This window comes from Ornithodoros turicata, chromosome 4 (genome assembly GCF_037126465.1).
Source record: "Ornithodoros turicata isolate Travis chromosome 4, ASM3712646v1, whole genome shotgun sequence".
In the NCBI taxonomy this organism is placed as follows: domain Eukaryota; kingdom Metazoa; phylum Arthropoda; class Arachnida; order Ixodida; family Argasidae; genus Ornithodoros; species Ornithodoros turicata.
Window position 1 is genome coordinate 82,684,574 of NC_088204.1, and position 21,084 is coordinate 82,705,657.

The window sequence follows — 21,084 nt, forward strand, 5'->3', positions numbered from 1 at the left end:
CGCTCCGACGTATCCTTGCGCGTTGTCTGTGTCTATTTAGCGTGGAATGCGCGATCAGATAAATAAAAGTGTTATGTAGTGATAATTAAGAAACTTTTATGCGCAATTATGTTTACTTTATATTGCAATTTATGCGAAATTATGCGCTTTGAGAGACGGACACGTTAAGGACTAATTTCCTTAGGCGTACGTGCTGCGGTGGTAGCGGGCAGTGACTATGCGCATGCGCTAAAGGTCACATTTTTCAGTAGACCTGGTTCGCTGGTTTTGTTTCGTGTTCATACTGCTCATATTAATACCAAATACCGCAGAACAGTTTAGTCGTCCAATGGTCTAATCGGTACTGTTTAATCGTAAAGTCACGTATACATCCCTGACTTTGTTGGACAGTAACATCCTATTGTGTGATGGCGGCACTGCAGGCGTATGATAGCCCTTGTTCTACGCCGTGGAGGTGAGGTTACAATATCCAAACCTTTGGTTTTGCACATAGTAACAGGCAAGGAATTTATTTCCAGTCATAATAGAAAGCATCAACGAGCATCTGTTATGAATAAGCGAGCGCCGTGTGTGCATACTGTATCGCTGTTTTGGGAATGTGTTCCGAAATGACCTAAGCCTAAACATTTGGAGAATCTGGGCATTTTTGAGGATATCGTTATCAGCTTCAGCATCGAACGTGTGAGGGCTACATTGCCTTTAGGACTGATTGTGACACATTGCGCATTAAGTGAGTCTTGTGCCATTGTGGAACACTTATAGTGTCTGCAATCTTATCTGTTCCGAGATGGGATATTTCGTATGGCGCTTTCAAAATTGCAAAAGTTACGACGAACATCGATGTGTATCATTAGTGCATTTTTCTCAGCTTCGAGAATGCCTTTCTTGGTGATTGTGGCTTCTCTCATATCGTTAGCTTACAGCTCGGTGATTTCTTTTGTAGTAACAAGACAGGTGCATCGGGAGACATGGATGCTACTCCGGTCGACCCAAATCAGGCGTGGGAGAATGCTCGTAAGGCTTTAGAAAAAGTCCAAACTAACAAGACTACAACCGTCACAGAGCAGGGCAGCGGCGAAGGCTACAACGCACAGAATGGCTACGCTGCTGGCTATGGATTCTGGGGGGCGCAGCAACAGCAGGGTGCCGTCTATCCTGGGTACATGGGGTAGGTAACAGCGCAGCAGTATAGTGTGACGAGGTAAGGTCTCGTGTGAAAGATTGTGTCGCACGGCAGGTACGGTGGTTACGGAGCTGCAGGACAAGGCGGGTATGGGTTCTACCCACCATATGTGAGTCCTCCCCCCTCTTGAGATTGAAATCTACATGCCACAGGTCTGCTTCATAGCATTCTCTCGTTTCCTTGCAGAACCTGTACAACAACGGGTACTATGCACAGATGCAGTACCCCCAAATGGGGACGGGTAACGGGGCGACAGTTGCCCCTCCGCCCCCTCCTGGGGACTCTGGGGGAGGCACGGAGGGAAGCAATCGTTCTGGGGCAGGTAACGATTCGGATGGGATGTACTATGGCGGTTCGGCAGGGGGGATGAATCAATATGGATCCGTGGATACGTCTGGCTACGGGGGAATGCACGGCGTTCGTAAGTATTCGTTCTGTGGGGCCTCGGAGCCCTGGGAATGGGAAGTCTGGCAACCTTGGATTTTTTTTCTTTTTTCAGAGGCACCGGGGTCGGGAGGAATCCGCTTCAGCCTTCCGAAACGTGGAGGTCGAGGGGGAAACAAATTTGGGAAACGTATTAATTCATTCCAGCCACGCATGGCAGGTGGAGACCAGAGTGCTTCGACGCAGTTGGGGTTGAACAGTGCACCGCGGAATGATGATCGCAAGATGTGAGTGAACGTGAAAGCCTCGGAACATGTGTGATGAAACACGGATAGGATCTGATATGCACTGTCCCAATTCTTTTTCTCATCTGACTGATTGAAGCTGGAGTTTAAAATTGGCCGTTGACGTAGGTAGTTACAAATGCACGAAGTGAGCTTGCTTTTCAACGACCGGTGCAATAATTATTGAAAGAATGATGAGAAAACAAGATTCGTGACAAAAAAAGCTAAGGCTACGGAACATAGAAAGAACACAAGGCCCTAGTATAAGCTCCTCTGAGGAGATGTGTGTTCTTTCTGTGTCCAGCTATTTTTTTTTTTTTTTCGGTGAATTCAATTATTGTTTGCTGCACAAAATAAAAAGCTGCGCTATTTGTCTCATGATTCGAGGCACGTGTTTGTTAAAATGGCATAGATGCAAGATAGTGGGTGGAGAAACACTATAAAGCCTGAGTGTGGCCACACAGAAAAATGAATCTGTGTCCTTCAATATGATGAGCATATCTAGCAGACTTGAGTTGAACGATCAACTGTGAACTTTCTCCTGTTGATGGGTCTGGTCCCTAAATCTCGAGTTTTGTCACTCCACCAGTTTGATTTTTAATCCCTTTTCGTCATTTCCTAAAGTGTCTGAGTGTTTCATTGCACATGTGTGTAGGCCTAACCCTATTCCATTTTCTGAATTTTTTTTGAGTGTTTTTCTCTGTTCCTCCAATTTCAGTTCCAGTGTGTCACAGGGAAGCAACAATTGGCCCGAGAGTCTCAAGTAAGGGGAATGTTTATTATTTATCTTTTCCGAGAGTTCTACTACGGGACAATGGCACATCGTTTTTTGTGTCATCAGGGACTACGTGAACAGGGCATTCGCCAAGTGCAAGACAGACATTGACAAGGATCAGGTAGAGATAGTCTTGAAGGGGAAGCTCACAAAGGTATACAACGATGGCAGCATGTGGACCAAAGACTGGGCAAACGAGCCGTTACCTAGGTACGTCCTACGTCCTACTCTGTGGCACATTGTATTCCACGAGGGCTCATTGTGTCCTTATTCAGCATTCACAGTGAACGCCTTGAGAAGGAGCAACAGGGAACTCCCGTCCTCGGCGGTAACAATTCCAAACCGCTCATAGGGAAGCTACCAGGTTCTTCTCCTAACAAGCGGTTGGGCCTCGGCTTTGCATCTTCCTCGATGCACGCTTCCGCCGCGGCAAGCGCCGAGAGTGAACCAGAGTTCATCTCTCTCAAGAGTAGGAGGTCCGAAGGAATTTGGTCACGTGTGGGCAGAAGGTCTTCTCGTTCGAGGTCACGGTCTAGGACGCCCCCTAAGGACAGGAGGAAGAAACGAAGGTCCAGGTGAGATTTGTTCAGCAAGTAGATGGCTCAGACCTAATATTTTTTTTTTTTTTCTGTAAACAGCTCGCTGGAGTCTAGCCCAAGTCCAGAACCTGTTGGCCGCGGCGGAGGTAAGAAGTCGCTGAGCTCTAGTGTGTCTTGTGGCGGATCCTCTAGCAGTGGTAGCAGAGGCAAGAAGAACAAATCTGCAGCAGGCAACAATGGACTGTCTGGACTCGGAAAGAAGGCCGCTAAGAAGGCAAAGAAAGCACTGTAAGGCTCCAACGACGAGAAGCCCACCGTTGTTGATATTGGCGTTGTTGCGTTTCAGGGCTCAGTTCCAGGCTGTGGATGACCCTAATGCCTGTGAGAAACTCCAGAAGCGAGCGGCGCGCTTCGAGTTGGGGAGCCCCACAAGTGGGATCACCGGGAAAAAGAAGCGCACACCCTCTATTGTCCTCACTATTAACAATAATTTGGTACGGAAACCTCGCCTCAGTGCTCGATGGCCTCCGAATTTGAATGAGCATTTTATGTTTGCAGACTTCGAATGCAGATGCTGAGTATGATTGGGAGTCCTTCCCTGTTGTGGGAACCTGCAGGGATTTGGAAAAGCAGTATTTGAGATTGACCTCCGTGAGTGTCCAGATTTTGTCAGCACTTCCAGTAGCGAACTAGTTAAAAGTGAACCTATAGGTTCCAGAGCCCTTGCTTACGCAGGAGACATGTCCTTTGTGCAGGCTCCAGACCCATCGACAATTCGTCCCGTAGAAGTGCTCCGCCGCTCCTTGGAGATGGTCAAGCAGAGTTGGTTGGAGAAGCAGGACTACCACTATGTCTGCGACCAGCTCAAGTCAATTCGACAGGATTTAACAGTCAGTCTCTCGTTGAAAGGGGGTTTACCTGCGCAAGTGCGCCAAACCCCTTTTTCCCCCCGTCTGCAGGTTCAATGCATCCGAGATTCCTTCACGGTGCTGGTGTATGAGACGCACGCGCGGATAGCCCTGGAGAAAGGAGACCACGAGGAGTTTAACCAGTGCCAGACGCAGCTCAAAATGCTGTACCAGGAAGTTCCCGCGGGTAACCCCCTGGAGTTCACGGGGTACCGCATCCTGTACAGCGTCTTCACCAGGAACACGTTAGGTACTGCGGAAGAAGGTGGAGTTTGCAGGATGCTCAGGTTGAGTGTTTTCCCACGTAGACATGAAGAACATTCTTGCCAGTTTGGTCCCTGAAGAGAAAGCTGACCAGGTTGTATCCCACGCACTAGCCATTTGCTTTGCGTGGAGCCTCGGTAACTATGCTAGGTTTTTCAAGTTGTACAACACAGCGCCGAGCATGTCGGGATACATATTGGACTGGTGCGTGTCCAGGGAGCGCAAGGCAGCCCTCAAGGCCATGCTCAAAGCGTATGTATTTTGGGTCATATTCATGCGCTGTGTTATGTGCGTACTAGTCAGCTGGGGTGTGCACGTGAGGGTCTTCGACAGACTTGCTTTTTCTTTTCCCGTCTGTGCGACATTATTGGTGAAGAATCTCAAAAGCATATGGAGCAAGATTGAGAGATAGTGATTGTTGAGGTGTGTCATTGGTTATTTCGTCGTTATTTTAATGACATTCAATTACGCGTGGCGGAAATCGCTTTAGGGAAACATCCGTACTCCTTTGTATACACCGTAGAGCCCCGTTAGAGTAAACAGGTCAGGACCATGCCATACGTTTACCATACAGGAATATCGGAGGCATCTTAAAAACACTTTAATACCCCCAACAAAGGATACAAACAGGCAGTGAAAATGAATGAAAAGGTTCGTTGGGCTGAGAACAAGAACTGTAACAGGCCCACTCACTGGCACTTTGGCTGCACATGTTGCTAAAACCACTCGAACAACACTGTTTCGGCCGCGTCCAATAGTTCAGAGTTGTGGTTTAGTGTATCAGTACATTAAGTCGTAGAAGGTGTAATCATTAAGTCTGGACTGGAGCTTGTGTTTATAATAACCAGGTTTTTACTGAAAGTGGAGTTAAAATCACTGCATTCTACCGTAAGGGAATCAGGGAATAGCCTCATTTATGAGGTAAATCTAATCAAAAGTTGCTGAGAAATATGAGTGCATTGAGCATGCCCTTCTCACGTGAGTGAAGTGAATTAGATGTCTTGCGCTCAAGTTTCATCAGATGAGGCTCAGAATGTTGTGATAAGGAGTGATTTGAGCTTCGTGCAATGACTGCAGCAGCATTGTGCAGTGTTCTTGCGCATCTAGAGTGTCTTTGTGATAACGTGTCAAGCCCTTTCACTTAGGTGATACCTTAGCCTGGCTCTTGGTGAGTAGCCTTGCTTCACGAAAATGCTTTTATTTGAAAGACTGTCTCTTTTTTGTGCGAGTCAGTAAATGGGATCTCCTTCGCAGCACTGTCTCCCGTATTATCTGGTCCCTCGGTTGTAGTGTTGTGAAGCAGAACCCCCTTTTACTGGCTGCGTTAATTACCCCCCCCTGAGCAGCGCAGATTGACCCACCCACCTAACCATGTGTTGTCTTGTTGTAGATACCGTCCAGTTTTGCCTGTAGAATATATTGAGCGTGTGTTGGGCTTCGCCTCCCGCGAGGACGCTCTGGCCTTCCTGGCCGAGCTTAACGTGACCTTCGTGGACGACGATGCGGACCAGGCGAGCGTCGACTGCCGGGAGTCGCTGGCGGCCGTCCTTGCCTGCTAGCGTTCTTCTCTTAATTTAGCCCCCACTCTCATCCTGGTCTCCACCTAAAGTTATCACGAGGGTAGACATCCCACGAAAGGCATCCTCTTAAAATTACCGCTTCCCAGCAGGGCTGGCCGTGAGATTTCCCAGGTCGTCATCGTCGTCACCATCATCTGGAAGAGGAGTTTCATCGGCTGGGGTGTGGGGAATAGGGCGAAAGAAATTCCCCCCCGGAAAAAGTGGTACGGGGCATGCCAGGTTTTGATACACGAAGATGGACTGTGAAAGGGTGTGCAGGCGGCCTCGGACTTGGTAGGGCTGGCGAAGGGAAGTTAAGGGTTCAGTGTGTGCTCCAAGAAAGAGTGTCAGGTGTCTGCATCTTCGATTTTGGCCTCGCTGTTAAATGGCATTCAGCTTCGATGAAGAAAACATAGTCCAGGGCACCAGTCCTTGCTGGCCCAGTCAGGTCCACTGGTCTTGCTTAACAGCTCTCTCCACAAGGCTCCAGAAGTCATGCTCAAGTTAAGGGCAAGTTCACAGCAGGGCTTGGTTTCTCACTGTCAAACTCCTTGGCTCGCATTTGCTAAAGTTTTAAGTTTGGCCTGAACAGCAACCAGTTGAGGCAGATGTGGTTTGGCCATTGCTGGTAAATGGCTTCACCCATAGAGTGGGGCAAACTGCACAAGCCCCGAGCGCACAATCCGATCCAAGGTGACGAAACGCCTCTGAAGCCCCTTTTAGACGGCCGTTGACACCACCTTTGAGGCGGCTTCAGTCATTGGCTTTCGTTTTTCAAGAGTGCTGCAGGTGGGCGCTGAAGTTGAAAGGTTTCGTCAGCTTGCTGAAGATAATGGCCACCCTTGAGTGGGCAGTGTTCGTGCTTGAGGTTGTGAATGAAGGGACTCCGAAGGTGTTCAGCATCTTTGTCGCTGGTCGACATGTTTCATCTTTCGTGCCAGAACAGTTACGAGAACAGTTATTCGTTCCAAAGGTGTACATAATGTGTATATAGCGTTACAGAAGTATCTCTTTACGCAGGAAATAAAAAAAAAATGCAACGCTTTGTGTTTACTGTCTTCTCCATCGGTACTCCCTTGTACAACGCAGTTCTAGCGTTGTATGGTGTACTCTCGTTTCGTAAATCGCTATGTTGTATACGTTGTTAATGGCCATTGGGGATACATTGGCAAGCAATCGGCGCTGTTGCCCCACCAACGGCGCGCGTCAACAGCAAGACTAGCGGTGCAGCGGGATGCTGTTTCGATCATTTGGCCAGAGTATTTGTTACTCAATTTAGCTCTGAGCACTGAACGGGCCCATGCTGGTCCAAACTTCACGTCTCGCAGTTAGCCAGACTCCTTAGCCAGAGTGCTCGCTGCCTGTTGCTCGAAGTTGCGGGTGGTGAAGGAGAAAGAAAACCGTTTGCGCTCTTCTTCTCTCTGACTCATGAAAACTAAATCCCAAGGTGCAGCGGGGCTTTCGCAACACGGCGCTCTCTGGTGGGCCATCCATGCAATTTCTGAAATCGTCTATTTACCCAGAATTTTGATCTCTGGGCGACATCCTTCATTGCATTGCAAGTAGACAAGTGCAGTTGAAGTGGGCTAAGTGGTCAACATTGGTAGTCCTCTTGTATGTCAGCAGGTTCTCGATGTCGTCTAGCGAAGGTAGTGTTCAGCTGTGCGATTCACCTGTTGGTCTAGATGAATGCACTGCTCAAATAAGCGGTGATTCGTAACGTCACTCTGGTCAGGTAAGGTTTGCATGACCTGTATCAAAGTGTAGTTGACTGCGTTGTTGCGTGTGACCCAGAGTCAAGCCCAGTGGCGGATCCGGGGGAAGGGGCGATTGGGCGATCGCCCCCCCCCCCCAAAAAAAAAGTAAGAACGTCAATTTATACATGGGATCTGGATCCGCCCCTGGTCAAGCCGTGTCATCTGTCTGGTCGGTCCATAACCCGTAACAGTGAGGCCGGTGAGAAGGACGTGTTGCTGAAGGTACATGAGGAAGGATTTGAGTTATTTTGCAAATGGGGGACCTGTGTCACGTCGTGCCCGTCACAGCAATCTTCATATTGTCGTTCCATCTCATAACGCAAGTTGCTGAAGATAGTTCGCAAGTTCGTTGGAAAGACAGTGTAAGTTGCAGTTCAGTCTTCTCCGGCACTTACTATCATGATTCACTCTACCCCTCTCAAATTCAGCCGAGAATAACTGACTTCAAAGATTCGGGAAACTACCCTGAGCCCCCTTTTTTCCCTTACCCTGCTCGAGCGTGGAGTGGAGTGTCGTCAGGGAAAGGGGTGAGGGTCTGTCGGTGGAAGAACGGCAGGTACCTCATTCACCCCTTTTACAATTTTGTTGTTTGCTTTACTGCGGTAAAGTAGTATCTCCACCCCATGTCCCAGAGCCTGCATGCGTACATCTTGTACGGTTTTGTGGGCTTCCTCCTACCGCACTCCTTTGTTCCGTGCCTTTCGGTTCTCCACATGTTTTCTGAAGTATTACTCTACCGTCGGAAGACCACTCATTGTTGAGAGCCTACCCATGACCTTCAGTGACGTCGTCAGACCTCCAAATTGGTCGCTCGATACACAGAGCCGCTCCCCGCTGATCCTGGGTGTGCCAACACACACAAAATCCAGAACGTTCAAAATCCGATTACATATGGACTGTCATGCATGACTGGTGAGGTCATGTCACGCAAGTATGAAAAGCTCATGAGTTCGAAAGTATTCAAAAATACTGCTTACAGACGCCAGGAACTGCGAGAACATTCACGATCGTTACACTGGACCCCCCCCCCCCCGCCCCCATACATATCTGTTTCTCATCGGATTTGCACGACGTGCGTGCGTCGGCCCTACGCCACGGATGACCTTGTAGCCTCGTTTTGTATGAATCCTAGCTCTTACTGTCGTTCTGTCTTAGTCCTACTGTCGGGAGGAGACCGGTCCGCCAGGGACCGAGTTCTGAAGTCCCCTCCGGGTTGCGTTGCCTGGGGGTTGCGCGGGATCCAAGGTTATTCGATTTATTCGTAACACAGAGGGCAGGATTAACGAAGAAGCTTTTCCATACTCAAAATCCCAAGGTTGAGGAACACAGACGTGCTCAAACCGTTTGGTCAATTCTGTACTGTCACACCTATTACCTTTATGGCGCCCTTGCCGTAAATAACGGTAAAGCAAGCCAAGCCATCACGAAGCACGTGTTCATGCAAATTGTTTTCTCGGGCTGATGTTCAGCGGTTGTTAAAGTGCCACTCCGGACTCGAAAAACAGCGTTTATTTTATTTAGTCTATAAAAAGAAGGTGCCTAAAGGATTCTATACGCGAAATTTCAATCCTGTTTGCGAGCGCTGTGCATGTCTGTCAATTTTTGAAGATCTGCTGAGCCTCCACAAGTTTCGATGTCGCGAGGAGCGGGTGACGTAATATCATAAGCCCACAAATTACAATCATGTCATGTTCTGGAGAGGGCACTCGTCTCCTAGCAACGACGCCGGCGTCCGGGAGGGTCACGTGATGGAGAAGTGACGTGACGGTGATCGAAAGAGGGGAAAAGGGAGAGATGGCTTCCCCTTCTTGTGTTTTCTCCAAGGTCGAAGCGGTCCGTTGGGTATAATGTGACGTGGGGCTCCGCTAACGGAGTGCAAAACGTGAGCCCTCCCGGAAGACGCGAAGGGCAACAACGTTGCCAGGTGAGACCTGGGCGCTCCGTCGGAGCATAACATGACGTCACAATTCTAAAAAATAAAAATTAATTTTCTCTAGCTTTCGCATTACGCAGAGCCAAAATATTTTGCAGGGATATAATGTGAGACAAGAAAATTTCAGTGGCATAACTTTGGTAGGATCCTGAAGACACGAAATTTAGTCCGGGCACTTTAATAAACCAGTTCTAGTTTGAACCAGACAAGTGTGGTGTTCGGTTCTTGCTGAGGTACACATTTTTTTCTGCTGGACCTATAAACAGACTTCAGCGTCTATTGGGCATCATTTGCAGTCGCTGCGGCACAGTATCTTGGAACTGCTTCTCTTCTCTCAATTCATTTTTATGTCGGTGATCTGGTTGGTGGGCTCGGCTCAGGAAGCTCCTTTACCGTCAAGCGCGAGACAACCTCTTTAAGCAGGAATGAAGTTAGTCAAGTGGACCAGTAACGATGTGACACTACGGCAATGCTTCGACGTCTACTACTTCACTGAGGAATGTTCTCGGACTCGATTGGGATATCGACTCCGAAGAGATTTAGCTATCGGTGAAGCCCTGTCTGAGTTTCTAGAACGCCGAGTCGACACGAAACTCTACGTACTTCAAGATGTTTCGCGCATTTATAATACCATCCGTTGGGATACGTAGCACGGTACGTTATAACGGCTAAGATATTGCTGCAACGTATCTGTCTGGCTGAGTTGCAATGGAACGACCAACTTCCTGACAGTCTGAGGGACACATGGCTTACCTGGTGTCAAGGAGTGCCTACGCTTTTCCACTTCCGCGTACCTCGAAGACTATCTGGAGCTTCAGCTCCACTCCCTGAGTGCACAGAGTTTGCATGTCTTTAGCGATGCAAGCATCGTGGCTTATGAAGCTGCTGTATATCTAGTCAGCGTGTAGTGTCCAGTCAGTGTGTACCTACTCAGCGTGACGGTCGAAGCACGTCATCGAAGCAACATCGAAGCACGTCTCCTATTGGCCAAAACCAGAGTCGCTCCCCTTGGGAACCTTGTCCTTGGCACGTCCCGAGCTGATGGCTGCCGTTCTGGCTTCCCGACTACTCAAGTTTGTTAGGACGAAGTTGCCCTTGTTGCATGTGGATTGGATTGGAAAAGAAAGAAAAATATGGAGAGGTTAGTCCCGACCCAGTGTTGCATGTGAAAGCCATTTTGTAGGCCGATTCCATGATTACGTTACATTGGATTCACGGGTCTCCCATGGGGTCTCCTATCTCCGGTCGTGGTGCGTCCAACAAGGAATTTCGGAGCAGAGCACCTGCCAGGGAAGCTCAATGCCCTAGCACAGTGGTTCCCAAACTCCGCCGCCCCGCGGCCCATAAAAATATAGACGGCATCGTCGCGACCCCCCGTTTCCCTTGTCGCGATGCCGGACGTCTTCCAATCTCAGTGCATGAACGTCATTGGAGCTACATTCAGAGCGACTTCTCTGGGCCAAAAAGCCTCGAACAACGGCATGCTGCACAACTGCATGCTTCGCTCTCCGACAGTGCACGCGAAACGATTTCCTCAGATTTTTGGCGTCCGCTCCAATTCGCGAAGGCGCTACTGTGCGGTGCACCGTGAAGGCGGAGCGCGATAGACGCAGACGCTGTGGCCTTTAGTGGGAATGAGTGGACCTCACGACATAAATTTTGGCCCTTCTGCACAAGTGAAAGCGAGGCTGTCTGACACATCGAAAGCGTCGCGTACCCCGTATGCAAGCGCATTTATGAGAAACCTCCGGGTCTGTTGCCACTGGCTCCCTGGTAACGCAGAATAGCAGGCACGGCGTATCATTTTTTTTTTTTTTTTTTTTGTGGGCCGTTTCGCGACCCACAGTTTGGGAACCACTGTCCTAGTAGAATGAGCGTCTCGCAGTATTCTATACCGCAGCGGCTGGTGATTGCTGTCCCCAATGTTCGCCGTGCAGATACGTCTGTGGGGTCCCTTTGCTATAGACCTGTTCGCAGGCTTCAGGCTGCAGTGTGGCCCACGCTAGATCACCTAGAGCACCGAGGAAAAGATATTTTTTTCTACGTGCCATACACTTGGCCGTCGAGCTCTAACGTCAGAAAAGCAATTCCTATTGGATTTCGTAATCGCATGGCCGCACTTGCGTCACGTCAGAGCCTTTTGCAGGTTCCCATGTATCCGTAGTATTTTGCATTTATTCGGGATAACCTTACCTCGATAAGTTTTGAAGACTCTACGTAGTGTGACCGCACCGGAGTAGTAAACGCAAGTCCTTAGGTCATCAGTCAAGTTTTTATTACACACAACTCAACTTTGTCATTCACTTTCAACCCACACGATATCCACTCCCTCCAATCGATTTTGATCCGGTTAGTAAAACCCTCCGAAAGACGTGTCTTTATTTATCTTGACCCGTTTTTGTCTTTGGAGCTACATTGAAGAGGAACAGTCAGCATCACCACGGTACATTAGTCAAGTATGGCTTTCACTGTACAGCGCGCCAAACACAGCTTTCCCGACACCTGATCTTAGATGTCATGTTGATGATTGATTGATTGAAAGAAAGAAAAAAATGGGGATGTCATGTTGATATTAACGGGCAAGTGCATATGTAACATCCAATTTCATCCAGAGTAACAAATTGCACCTTTTGAAACCGCCCGAACAGGTTCAGTCCCTAAAAATTACGAAGCATGGTCCTGATCACCTCCGCGCTATTGCTTCTCCTTATCTCAAACGGCGTATCCCAAGCAGCACAATGTACTGAAAGTCGAGTGCAATAGGGGTGGACAGTATGCGTCTTATCAGTGTTCTTTAGTTTCACGAGTCTCTTCAAGGCCTTCCACCTACCCGTCCACCCCTATTGCACTCGACTTTCAGTACATTTTGCTGCTTGGGATGTAGTTGACAGATTTATTTCTCTTCTTAAGTTGAACACGACTATATAGTACTTTTCCGTTATACACGAAGAGTGCCAATGTTCTGGGTGAAACTCCCGTCATGTCAGTGTTTCCTGAATCTTCCTCTCATTCTACGCCATTGTAAGTTGGAAGCCCAAATCTGTTTAACGCAATTTCGTCGAAATAATAATAATAAATCGGAAGCATTATTGACGAATCACAAGGAAATACTTTTAGTGTGACCCCATCTCATTGAATGCACCGTCATCAATGCGTCAAACATTTCTTTTGTCATCCTTGTCTCGTCGCACAATACACTTTGACACAATCGCGATAAAAACTGCGACAAAACGGAGGATTTCCCACGATCACGAGGAGTATAGATGACGAAATACGTTCTTATCACACAAGTTGCCAGACTGCCGATAACAAATATCATCCAACGACGTCTTTCCAAACAACAACACATAGACACACATGGTGGCTGCGATTAATAGGAAGTAGGTGTCGTAGTCGTAACATGGAATAGCAATATGCATAGCGACTGCGGTAGAAATACACGACACACAGGTATGCCGGGAGTATGTAAAATAGGTTCACAATAGCTGCTTGTAAAAAATGTACAAAGCTTGCTCGTTTCGTCGAGGTCACGGCTCCGGGTCGCGTCACCGGGTCCAAATGGCATTCACTGGCCGCGGCCATATTGGGACGTGTTGTGTTCTACAAGAACTTCCCTCACTTTAATAATTCTAGCGTGGCCCATCCAATCCACACTCTATGTCTTTGTGACGGCGCACATGAACAGCTTCGAGGTCTTAATCTTGTACATCGTATGTACCGGTATTTACGTATCACTTCGAGGCAAGTGAATCTTTATTTCGTCGCTGATTATCCTGTTCCAGAACTGCAGCCATCCTGGTGCTTTAAAACGCAGGCACTTAATAAGCGTAACAAGTCCCAATATAAGATGAGGCTATCTCGCGTCATTGTTATCGCTGGCAACGTAGTGGCCTACTGTGCGCAGTTTATTGTAGTAGAAAAAGTGCCGCTCAACCGGCACATTTAGATGATCAGGCTCTCACGTTACGGGCATTTCCTAATTTCCCAATCTTCGATAGTTCAAAGCTTCAATAAGCCATTTCCTAAGCTTCAAGAGTGATATTGCGTAATCTTCTCTGTCCACGGAACAATTGTTCCGCGAAACATTTCCGAGCATACGGGCGTAAATGCGGGCACATCCATTAGGCCGCTCTTCATTATTTTACGAACCTTGCCTCATGATATGGAATACGAGAGAACGGGTTCACTTGTGCAAAGGGTATACTGTTGATTCCTGCCTTGCGGAACATGGCTTATACAGCCGTAATCGCGGTGCTAACACGGAACTGCTGCTTATCATTCAGGTTGTTCGGGGGGAATAATTTTTTTTTAAAGGAGCAGTCGAAGCTTCCCCTATAATTTTGTCGGTTTTTGGTTCAGGAAGAATCTTCTCAGTACCCGGGCATTCTTCATTGAAAGTAGCGTATGAACTGCGACATAAATGAACTTGTCAAATAGATCCCTGACACGTTACATGCGTGCTTTCAGTGTGATTCAAGTCAATTGATTGAATGATTCAATTCAATTCAACGTATATGACGGGGGAATTATAGATGTTTCATCCGCTCCGCAGAAACCCAGAGAGATAATGAGCGTGTAGCGATTCGAAAGTGACCGCGTGCTACTACGTCACAGCAGGAGATCGGGCCCAACCTCCAAGGTTTGTCGCAACACAACTGTTTCAATGATAAGACATCGTTTGCTCGATTAATGATTTTAAGATCCGGAAACGATACCCGTTTGTGTTCGAAAAACGGGAGAGGATACACCCACGTAAGTGCGAGGTAAGGCGAACACAACTAGAAAAAAAAAAAAAAACACTTCCCATAATGTATCGGAAGCACCGTGACCTCGACAAGGACATCCATCCAACATTTAAAACTCTACTCAATACGTCAAGGACACCCTGTGAAATGTGTGTGCAGGGTATGCTTTGCGAGCGAAAAAAATCGCGCCAATGAAGCTGACGATGAAGCGTAAAAAAATACCATTTTTTCTCCTTAAAGCAGAAAACTCGCTCGACATAAGAAGGACAGAGAAGTGTTGCTGCCGCTGCTTACAAATTTAATTTCACTAGTATCACACGCCTGGGTATTGTTGAAAACCATCGAAATCGAAACAAGGAGGGCGAGAAAGAAACGGACGAAAGCAAAATGCCCTTTCCCTGTGTCGGGAGCCGCTACCACTATACTGCAACGCAAGGTCCCATAAAATTGTCGGAATTTGTCGTGTTCCAGCCCAGGTTAAAGCGATAATTTTACATGACCCGACAAGTACGACAACCGTGAGGGTCAGGTTACCATGGCAACCGGCAGATGGAACCAACCTTCCTTTACGGTGTGTGCGAAGAGGGAACTTGTAAGGGCATGCTAGTGACTATAGTTTTCTTGTTTTATGGCCTAAAACAAAAGAAAATTCTTTATAGGGATAGCTTGGAGATGAACGCTGTGTCCCTGCTTATGTTTATCGGGCGTCACAAAACTGTGTAATCTGGTATATTCTTTGTGAACGTCGTCCACGCGTTAGGCTTAGCCACACAAGGGACACTATGGCGGAGTTTTAACCATAGGTGGATAGTAAGGAGGGGCAGGGGAACTGGTAAGAATGGTAGAATCTACGTGTTCCTCCCCACACAATCTTACTACACGCGGAGTAAAGAATCCCAAGGAGACAGGATTTGTGGGAGAAGAGACGTCATGCTGAGCGCTAAACCAATGGAAATTCGAAAACACTGTGCGACGCCATTTAATCCGGCTAAAACGAGCACGTTGCGCAACGCCACAACACCAACGATATGCGGGCGATGGTCTTCCCACTTCTCACGGCATGACGTCACTCGTCTTTCCTCCATGTCACCCATGACGTCACCACAGCTGTTAGCTGACTTCCGAGGTTGATTTACAATAGGAAATAAAATAAATAGTTTTTTTTTTAATCCGTAGCGACAGTTTGAATCTTTGTGATCATCGACTGGGAGTCTGTCGACTCGTGACCATTTTGACGTATGTCCATCCGTTACATAAAGGTCTGCTATAGCTGTCGTCCATTTATTTTGAAAGGACGTGTCACGTCTGTGTGGGTTACTATACAGGTGTGTGATACTAGTGCGTAGTTGCGACGATTGGCAGTTTTGAAAGGAACCGACTGCAGACATGTGTTACATCTCGCACCTTTTCTTATATACACCGAAAATATATATTTGGCAACGCACGACATATGAGAGCTAAATGCACCAGGTAAACATTTTCTTGTCTGTACACTTTGGCAGAAATCGTCCTGCAAATGTCCCGCAACTAGATGATCCAAGTGACTCTAAAAGCGACGCTAGTAGCCAATCTACGAAGCACACCATCGGATACTCACGCGAGTCAGGTGCTGCCATCTAGGTCAGGAAGCTACTGAACCTAAAGTGACGTCACAGTTTATGAGGCTTCCACTCAGAACACAGATGGGATCTTTCCAATTTTAGATGAGGTCAATCTGACACTAGTTGAGGGTTGACGAAGCAACTGTGAGCCTCGATAGATATGTTACGGATTTTTACCGACCTGGCAGAAGGTACATATTGAGCTTTCCAAAAGGCTGTTTCATAACGGGGTGTCACGAAAGGTCCCTGGTATACAAGGTTGCTTCGAGGATGTTGCAGAACAAGTTGTTGTTGTAGCGTCGGTGTTTTCAAGCGTAACTTGAAGTTCGGGTAGTCGTTACTGGGACGTTTCTGCATCATAAAGTGATGTGTCTTTGATGGTAAACGAGCCTTGCTCGCCATCGCTCAGTTGTCCGGTGTACGTGGTTTGCTCAACGTGTCTCAATGCTCTTCTCACTCCATCAGGAAACCGATCTCGTCAAGCTGTTCCGACACACGAAGCTCCACTCTTTCATTGACTGCGTATTGTCAATTTCCATTCCGATGGTCGTGTATAGGGCTTCGGAGGAACAAGGTTCGGCAAGAAAACGAAACAAGGTGAGGCACAGTATTCCAAGACCCGGTTTCAGTGTTTCATGAATGTGTGCAGCACAACGTACTCCATTCAGCACGGGTTGTTTGCATTGCAGCGAAACAAACTGATGAAAGATGTAGTCCCTGTTATCACCTGGTGGATGACAATGCTGCAAGTCTTCAGTGAGCAGTATACCATCTGTCACTGGAACATTCCTCCCAGCACCTGTAGTATTCTCCGAATAGTAACAGCAGCGCTCAGAAGAAGACTTCAGAACCTGTCCTTGGAATCATTCTCAGGTATCAAAACCTGCGTTTCATTCGTCCCGTTGACGCTGGTTGGCGTGACGCTGTTACTCACTTTGGTCGGCGGACTTTCCGATTCTGTCTTGCACTCCTCCGGCTTAACCTCATCCTCAGGCTCTTCCTTAAGCGTCTCTCTCGTCTTGATGTCTACCGGAGCGACGCTATACAAGGAGTCCCTGGAACCGATGAGTCGTGCCCGTCGCACGATGGTCGCACTGTGTTCCGGGGTAAGGAACACTTTAATGAGGCAACATAGCGCTCCACCCGCGATGAAAAGTAATCCTACTGTTTGCGTGTAGCTGATGCCCGATCCGACGCCGATGAACAAGAGTACCAGGCCGGCGACAAGAAGTAATGTGCCGAGGTACATGAGAAGCCTCATGCGTTCTTCTCGGAGGACGACGCTCGGGAATTCGCGACGCCCAACGGAACTGAGTGTGCTCATGCTGGCGCCTGTCTTGGGTCGCCCTCCTGGTAAGGACATCATACTGCCCTGCCGTGAACCGGAGAGTTTGCAGCCGGTCTTGCTTCGACGCCGTTCTCGCCGAACAGCGACCGCTGGCATTGCAGAAATCATGGTCGGTTGATGGAGGTCTGCAAAATGGATAAAGTATGTTACAGTGTACTCGAGACTCATCCACTGCAGCAGCCAGACAAATACCATGCGTTCTTGCACGAGAACAATTATCATAGCAGCTCTTGGATTTCGTAAGAGATCGAGTGACGTCACTTGATGACGCAGAAGGTTCTCATGCGTTTGCCGTCACGCGCAACAGGTGGCTGATTTTGCGGGATGTAAATTGAATTGCGCAGAGACCGTTCACGAAAAATTTTTGGGCATCCTTCATAGACTGCTTCGTGAATTAAGTAAGGTTTGGACTTCCCTGCTCCTTAAAAAATTCCATTTCTAGATTTGCGCGCCTCGTTCCGTGTTCTAGACCCTAAATTCGTCGTACGCATTGTGAATTCTGTAGCGGCGCATGATGCGGGTATTTGCTCTGGAACTGCGGCCGCAATTATGGCTAGTTGTTCGGGCCCTCCATTGGCTTTAAACATGTATACGTATGGTTTTCGATATGGCTACGTTTTATAAGGACAAGGAATATAACATAGCGAAAACCGCAGTTAGCAAATACTGTGCCGTGTAAACGTCTTCTTCTAGGGGATGTAGCTACGCATGTGCAAGTACAGTTCGATGACTGGGAGGGGTGATGTTTTTCTATTTTTATCTTTTCATTTTTCTTTTTCCTTTCCTTTCCTTTCCTTTGTGAGAGTAGCAAAATTCGTCAGGTGACCAATTCAATATCTTCCGTTTTTTTCTGTAGTTAACCAAACTCAAACTCAACTTCTTCGTTATTGCAGCGGCGCCGTTGCCAGTTTCTTGAACAATACGTCAGACGCAGTTAGATGCAAGTGTGTCTTAGATGCAAGTACTTTTTCATGTGTAAGCGCGAGGATACATACTGCTAGAAATTTGGCGAACGGATGGATTTTTGTGGGACAATTATTATCAGTTATATGACGTACGAAACACTACTGCTTGACCTCAAAAGAAGGCGGAAAGGAAGAAGAGTTGGCGATGTCCAATTCCCAACTTATTTTCATGTACAGTTCTGAAACGCACCTTTTTCCAGCGAAAATTGTAATCAAGCACGGGGACAAACGACATACTCAGGTCGCTTGCACGTGTAAAGTGGCGCTCTCTGAGCCTGCTAAAATGAAATGTTAGGCAAGATTCGAAGAAAAAACGGCGTTTTAGACATTTGCGCAAAAATAGGCATTAACACAGAAATAGGCATTTATAGGCTCAATAAAATCAATGCTGCTATGTTCCCCAACACTCAGTTCGCGCCCTTGTACTGAAAAGGCACTATTGGGACTACAGAAAAAAAAAGTATTTGTCTAGAAACCGGTGTCTAGCCATCACAGATCTGTGTCATGAAGGTTAAAATGCTGATTCATGCAGACTAAAAAAAAGACTCCTACCTATGTTACGTGTAACGTAGGACGTCTGCTACATTAAACATATCCCCATGGAGAGAATAAACCGCCATTTCTTCATGTAGGTTGCACTGAACCATTGATATTCTTTCGCACAAAGGCCATGCTACGTTGCGTAAAAACAAAATTTTCATAATTTTATTTTCGTCGTTGCTTACCCTAACTTGTTTATGCTGTGCACACTAGGGATTTCTCAATTTGCTTAGAACACCGCGCATTTAGTTGTGAATCTTGAGTGCTATTAAAATTTGCTAATTGAGAAAGGATGACGGAAAACTTGATTAGTCAAGGCACGAAATAATCCCGCGAATTGAATCAAAACATCAAAACAATCTGTGGTGGGCAGAGTTAGTCCTTCATGAACTACTGCAGCACAAAGATAAGACCAATTCATCCCGTGGCAACACCGCCATTTACACTCGGCCATTCTTCACTCCATGCGCAGTTAATTAGTTGGTTCCTGAAACCTAAACCAGCCGCAGTCACCAAGAGCCTGCAGGTGGCGCGCGCTGTCCGAAACGCATAGGGAGCCTCCATGGGTTGCTGCGGCTTCTCCGCTTTGGGGGACGCACATGGAGGCCCCCTAGAAACGCATGGGACGTTTTCCAAGCGTCAAAACGTCGCGCCGCACGCCGTGCGCTTGTACGCGCGGCGAAGAAACGTCCGCGAGGCGACGACCCGAAACGCATGGGACGCGTTCAGAGCGAATGGAGCGCACTAATGTTGCCATATTCATCGACCACAAGTGTTTGTTGGAATGTGCCGATGCTGTTATTTTCTACGGTTCCTGCGTGCAATTCTCGTTCCAGATACCGTTGAAATGTAGAGGTAAATTTAGCGTGGTGGCGATTGTCTCAAAAATTTGTGCGAGTTACCCATAGGCAACTTTGTCTGCCACACGGCGTCCATCTCTCTGTACACTCCTAGGAAAACGCGAATATCTGCATAGTCAACAGGCTCCCGCGTAAAATCTCCGCGCGCGTAGGAAAACTGTTTTTTCCGAGGTCACACGCACACCAAGTGCGCGCCCGTCGTGAAATCGTTGGAAAAACGCTCCATGCGTTTCGGCCTGCAGTCGAGGCTAAAATTCTGGTCTACAAGGGTTTCTCCGTGCAGCCGAAGAGGACAATCATTTTTTTTTTTTTCTAACTTGCGCAACATTACTGTCTTTCAGGTGAACGTGTGTTGATGGGACTTTCTCCACTTCATATCTCAATCTCCTTCTATAACTACTCGGCAAATCGAGATATACTCTTCACGTCTGCAGCTGAAAACTTGAAGAATGGGAAGGAACTGCCGGCTGTCAGATTCTAATATATCCGAGTCCACGTACGTTCTCTCGATCGTAGAATGCCTTGCAACAAGAATGAAGCTACCATTCCCTATAACTTGATCGGTTGGTCGGGCGACCGGAGCCACATGGAAAGACGCTGATGGTCTTTCGGGAAAGCTTTTCTGATAAGTCCGCCAAATATAAGCGCGTCTTTATCGCATTCTAGCAGAGGAGGTCCCTTATTGTGGGGGCCGTCGCTCTCAAGAGCGTTCTGTTTTCTTCAAAATACTGTTTTATAACTTGGCTCTTTCCTCGACCTGCGAGGTCAGAAAGACAGTGCAAAGGAAGTGGTCTAGAAAGGATTTGCGCTAGGACAATGCAGAAGGAAGTTTGCTGTGGTCACCTAGCAGCTACGCGTGGTGTTTCCGAAAATGTCGCCGCAATCTCCGAATGAATCCGCGACAGGCCTCCGTATGTATGCTCATAGTATACACACACGGGTTAGGCTGTGTACGTGCCGGGATGACATGACACTTCAACAATCCGCACTCATATAAACTCGTATTTACTCATGGACCTATGGATCTAGGTCGCCCATCACGCGTTACGTTGGGCTGTCATCAGCAGCAATACATCCGTATTCAACTGTGTGTGGCGCACTACATACAGGTAACCATGCGGCATATCACATGCACATCGTATAAACACGTACGTACTGACGACATTGCATTTACATTCACGCGTTCAGAGACACTCACCTTCTTTTAAATGAGGTCCACCACTTTCGCAGAAGTTACTAGCATGGAATGGCGGCAAGAATAATGTTTCACTCTGCAATAAAAGGAGATAAACATCTCTTAAACATGATCTACCGCGAAAAGAAATTTCACTCCGTGTTTAGAACTTCATGAATGACGAAAGCTTCAATCCTCAGTCTTTGTGACTCATTTTGGATTGAACTTGAAAAGAAATTTGGGACTGAAATGGACAGCTGTACCC

General features: G+C 47.5%; 2 protein-coding genes across 7 annotated transcripts; both read left to right on the plus strand.

Moving 5' to 3' along the window:
• The first annotated feature begins 211 nt into the window (after nucleotides 1-211).
• Nucleotides 212-6,939, plus strand: LOC135392156 (leukocyte receptor cluster member 8 homolog). 2 transcript variants are annotated; one of them, XM_064622847.1, is made up of 15 exons: nucleotides 212-454; nucleotides 944-1,168; nucleotides 1,238-1,292; nucleotides 1,370-1,604; nucleotides 1,683-1,854; nucleotides 2,570-2,614; nucleotides 2,693-2,836; nucleotides 2,902-3,201; nucleotides 3,265-3,453; nucleotides 3,512-3,659; nucleotides 3,724-3,816; nucleotides 3,921-4,055; nucleotides 4,125-4,323; nucleotides 4,382-4,589; nucleotides 5,728-6,939. In XM_064622847.1, exons 1-15 carry the CDS (start codon nucleotides 408-410, stop codon nucleotides 5,894-5,896), a joined length of 2,364 nt encoding a protein of 787 aa, XP_064478917.1. In that variant the 5' UTR covers nucleotides 212-407; the 3' UTR covers nucleotides 5,897-6,939. The 2 variants fall into 2 exon arrangements, with proteins under 2 accessions (XP_064478917.1, XP_064478918.1); XM_064622848.1 differs by having other exon boundaries at nucleotides 2,902-3,195.
• A 323-nt stretch (nucleotides 6,940-7,262) lies between these two features.
• On the plus strand, nucleotides 7,263-20,149 carry LOC135392160 (uncharacterized). 5 transcript variants are annotated; one of them, XM_064622856.1, is made up of 5 exons: nucleotides 7,263-7,631; nucleotides 16,398-16,529; nucleotides 16,622-17,038; nucleotides 17,111-17,285; nucleotides 19,987-20,149. In XM_064622856.1, exons 2-5 carry the CDS (start codon nucleotides 16,476-16,478, stop codon nucleotides 20,124-20,126), a joined length of 786 nt encoding a protein of 261 aa, XP_064478926.1. In that variant the 5' UTR covers nucleotides 7,263-7,631; nucleotides 16,398-16,475; the 3' UTR covers nucleotides 20,127-20,149. The 5 variants fall into 5 exon arrangements, 4 of the variants coding, with proteins under 4 accessions (XP_064478926.1, XP_064478927.1, XP_064478925.1 ...); XR_010422171.1 differs by lacking the exon at nucleotides 19,987-20,149 and having other exon boundaries at nucleotides 7,269-7,631; nucleotides 16,622-16,805; nucleotides 16,926-17,038; nucleotides 17,111-17,436; XM_064622857.1 differs by lacking the exon at nucleotides 7,263-7,631 and adding an exon at nucleotides 12,943-13,036.
• Nucleotides 20,150-21,084: the final 935 nt, after the last annotated feature.

Bases quoted from the DNA above. Each gene is read 5' to 3' on its own strand.
- LOC135392160 (XM_064622855.1), top strand. From the start codon at position 16,377: ATGCTCTTCTCACTCCATCAGGAAACCGATCTCGTCAAGCTGTTCCGA. The intron at 17,039-17,110 runs GTAAGGAACACT...GTTTGCGTGTAG, and splicing joins TGGTCGCACTGTGTTCCGGG to CTGATGCCCGATCCGACGCC. The intron at 17,286-19,986 runs GTAAGGACATCA...ACTGTCTTTCAG, and splicing joins TGTCTTGGGTCGCCCTCCTG to GTGAACGTGTGTTGATGGGA.
- LOC135392156 (XM_064622847.1), top strand. From the start codon at position 408: ATGGCGGCACTGCAGGCGTATGATAGCCCTTGTTCTACGCCGTGGAG. The intron at 1,169-1,237 runs GTAGGTAACAGC...GTCGCACGGCAG, and splicing joins GTCTATCCTGGGTACATGGG to GTACGGTGGTTACGGAGCTG. The intron at 3,817-3,920 runs GTGAGTGTCCAG...TCCTTTGTGCAG, and splicing joins AGTATTTGAGATTGACCTCC to GCTCCAGACCCATCGACAAT.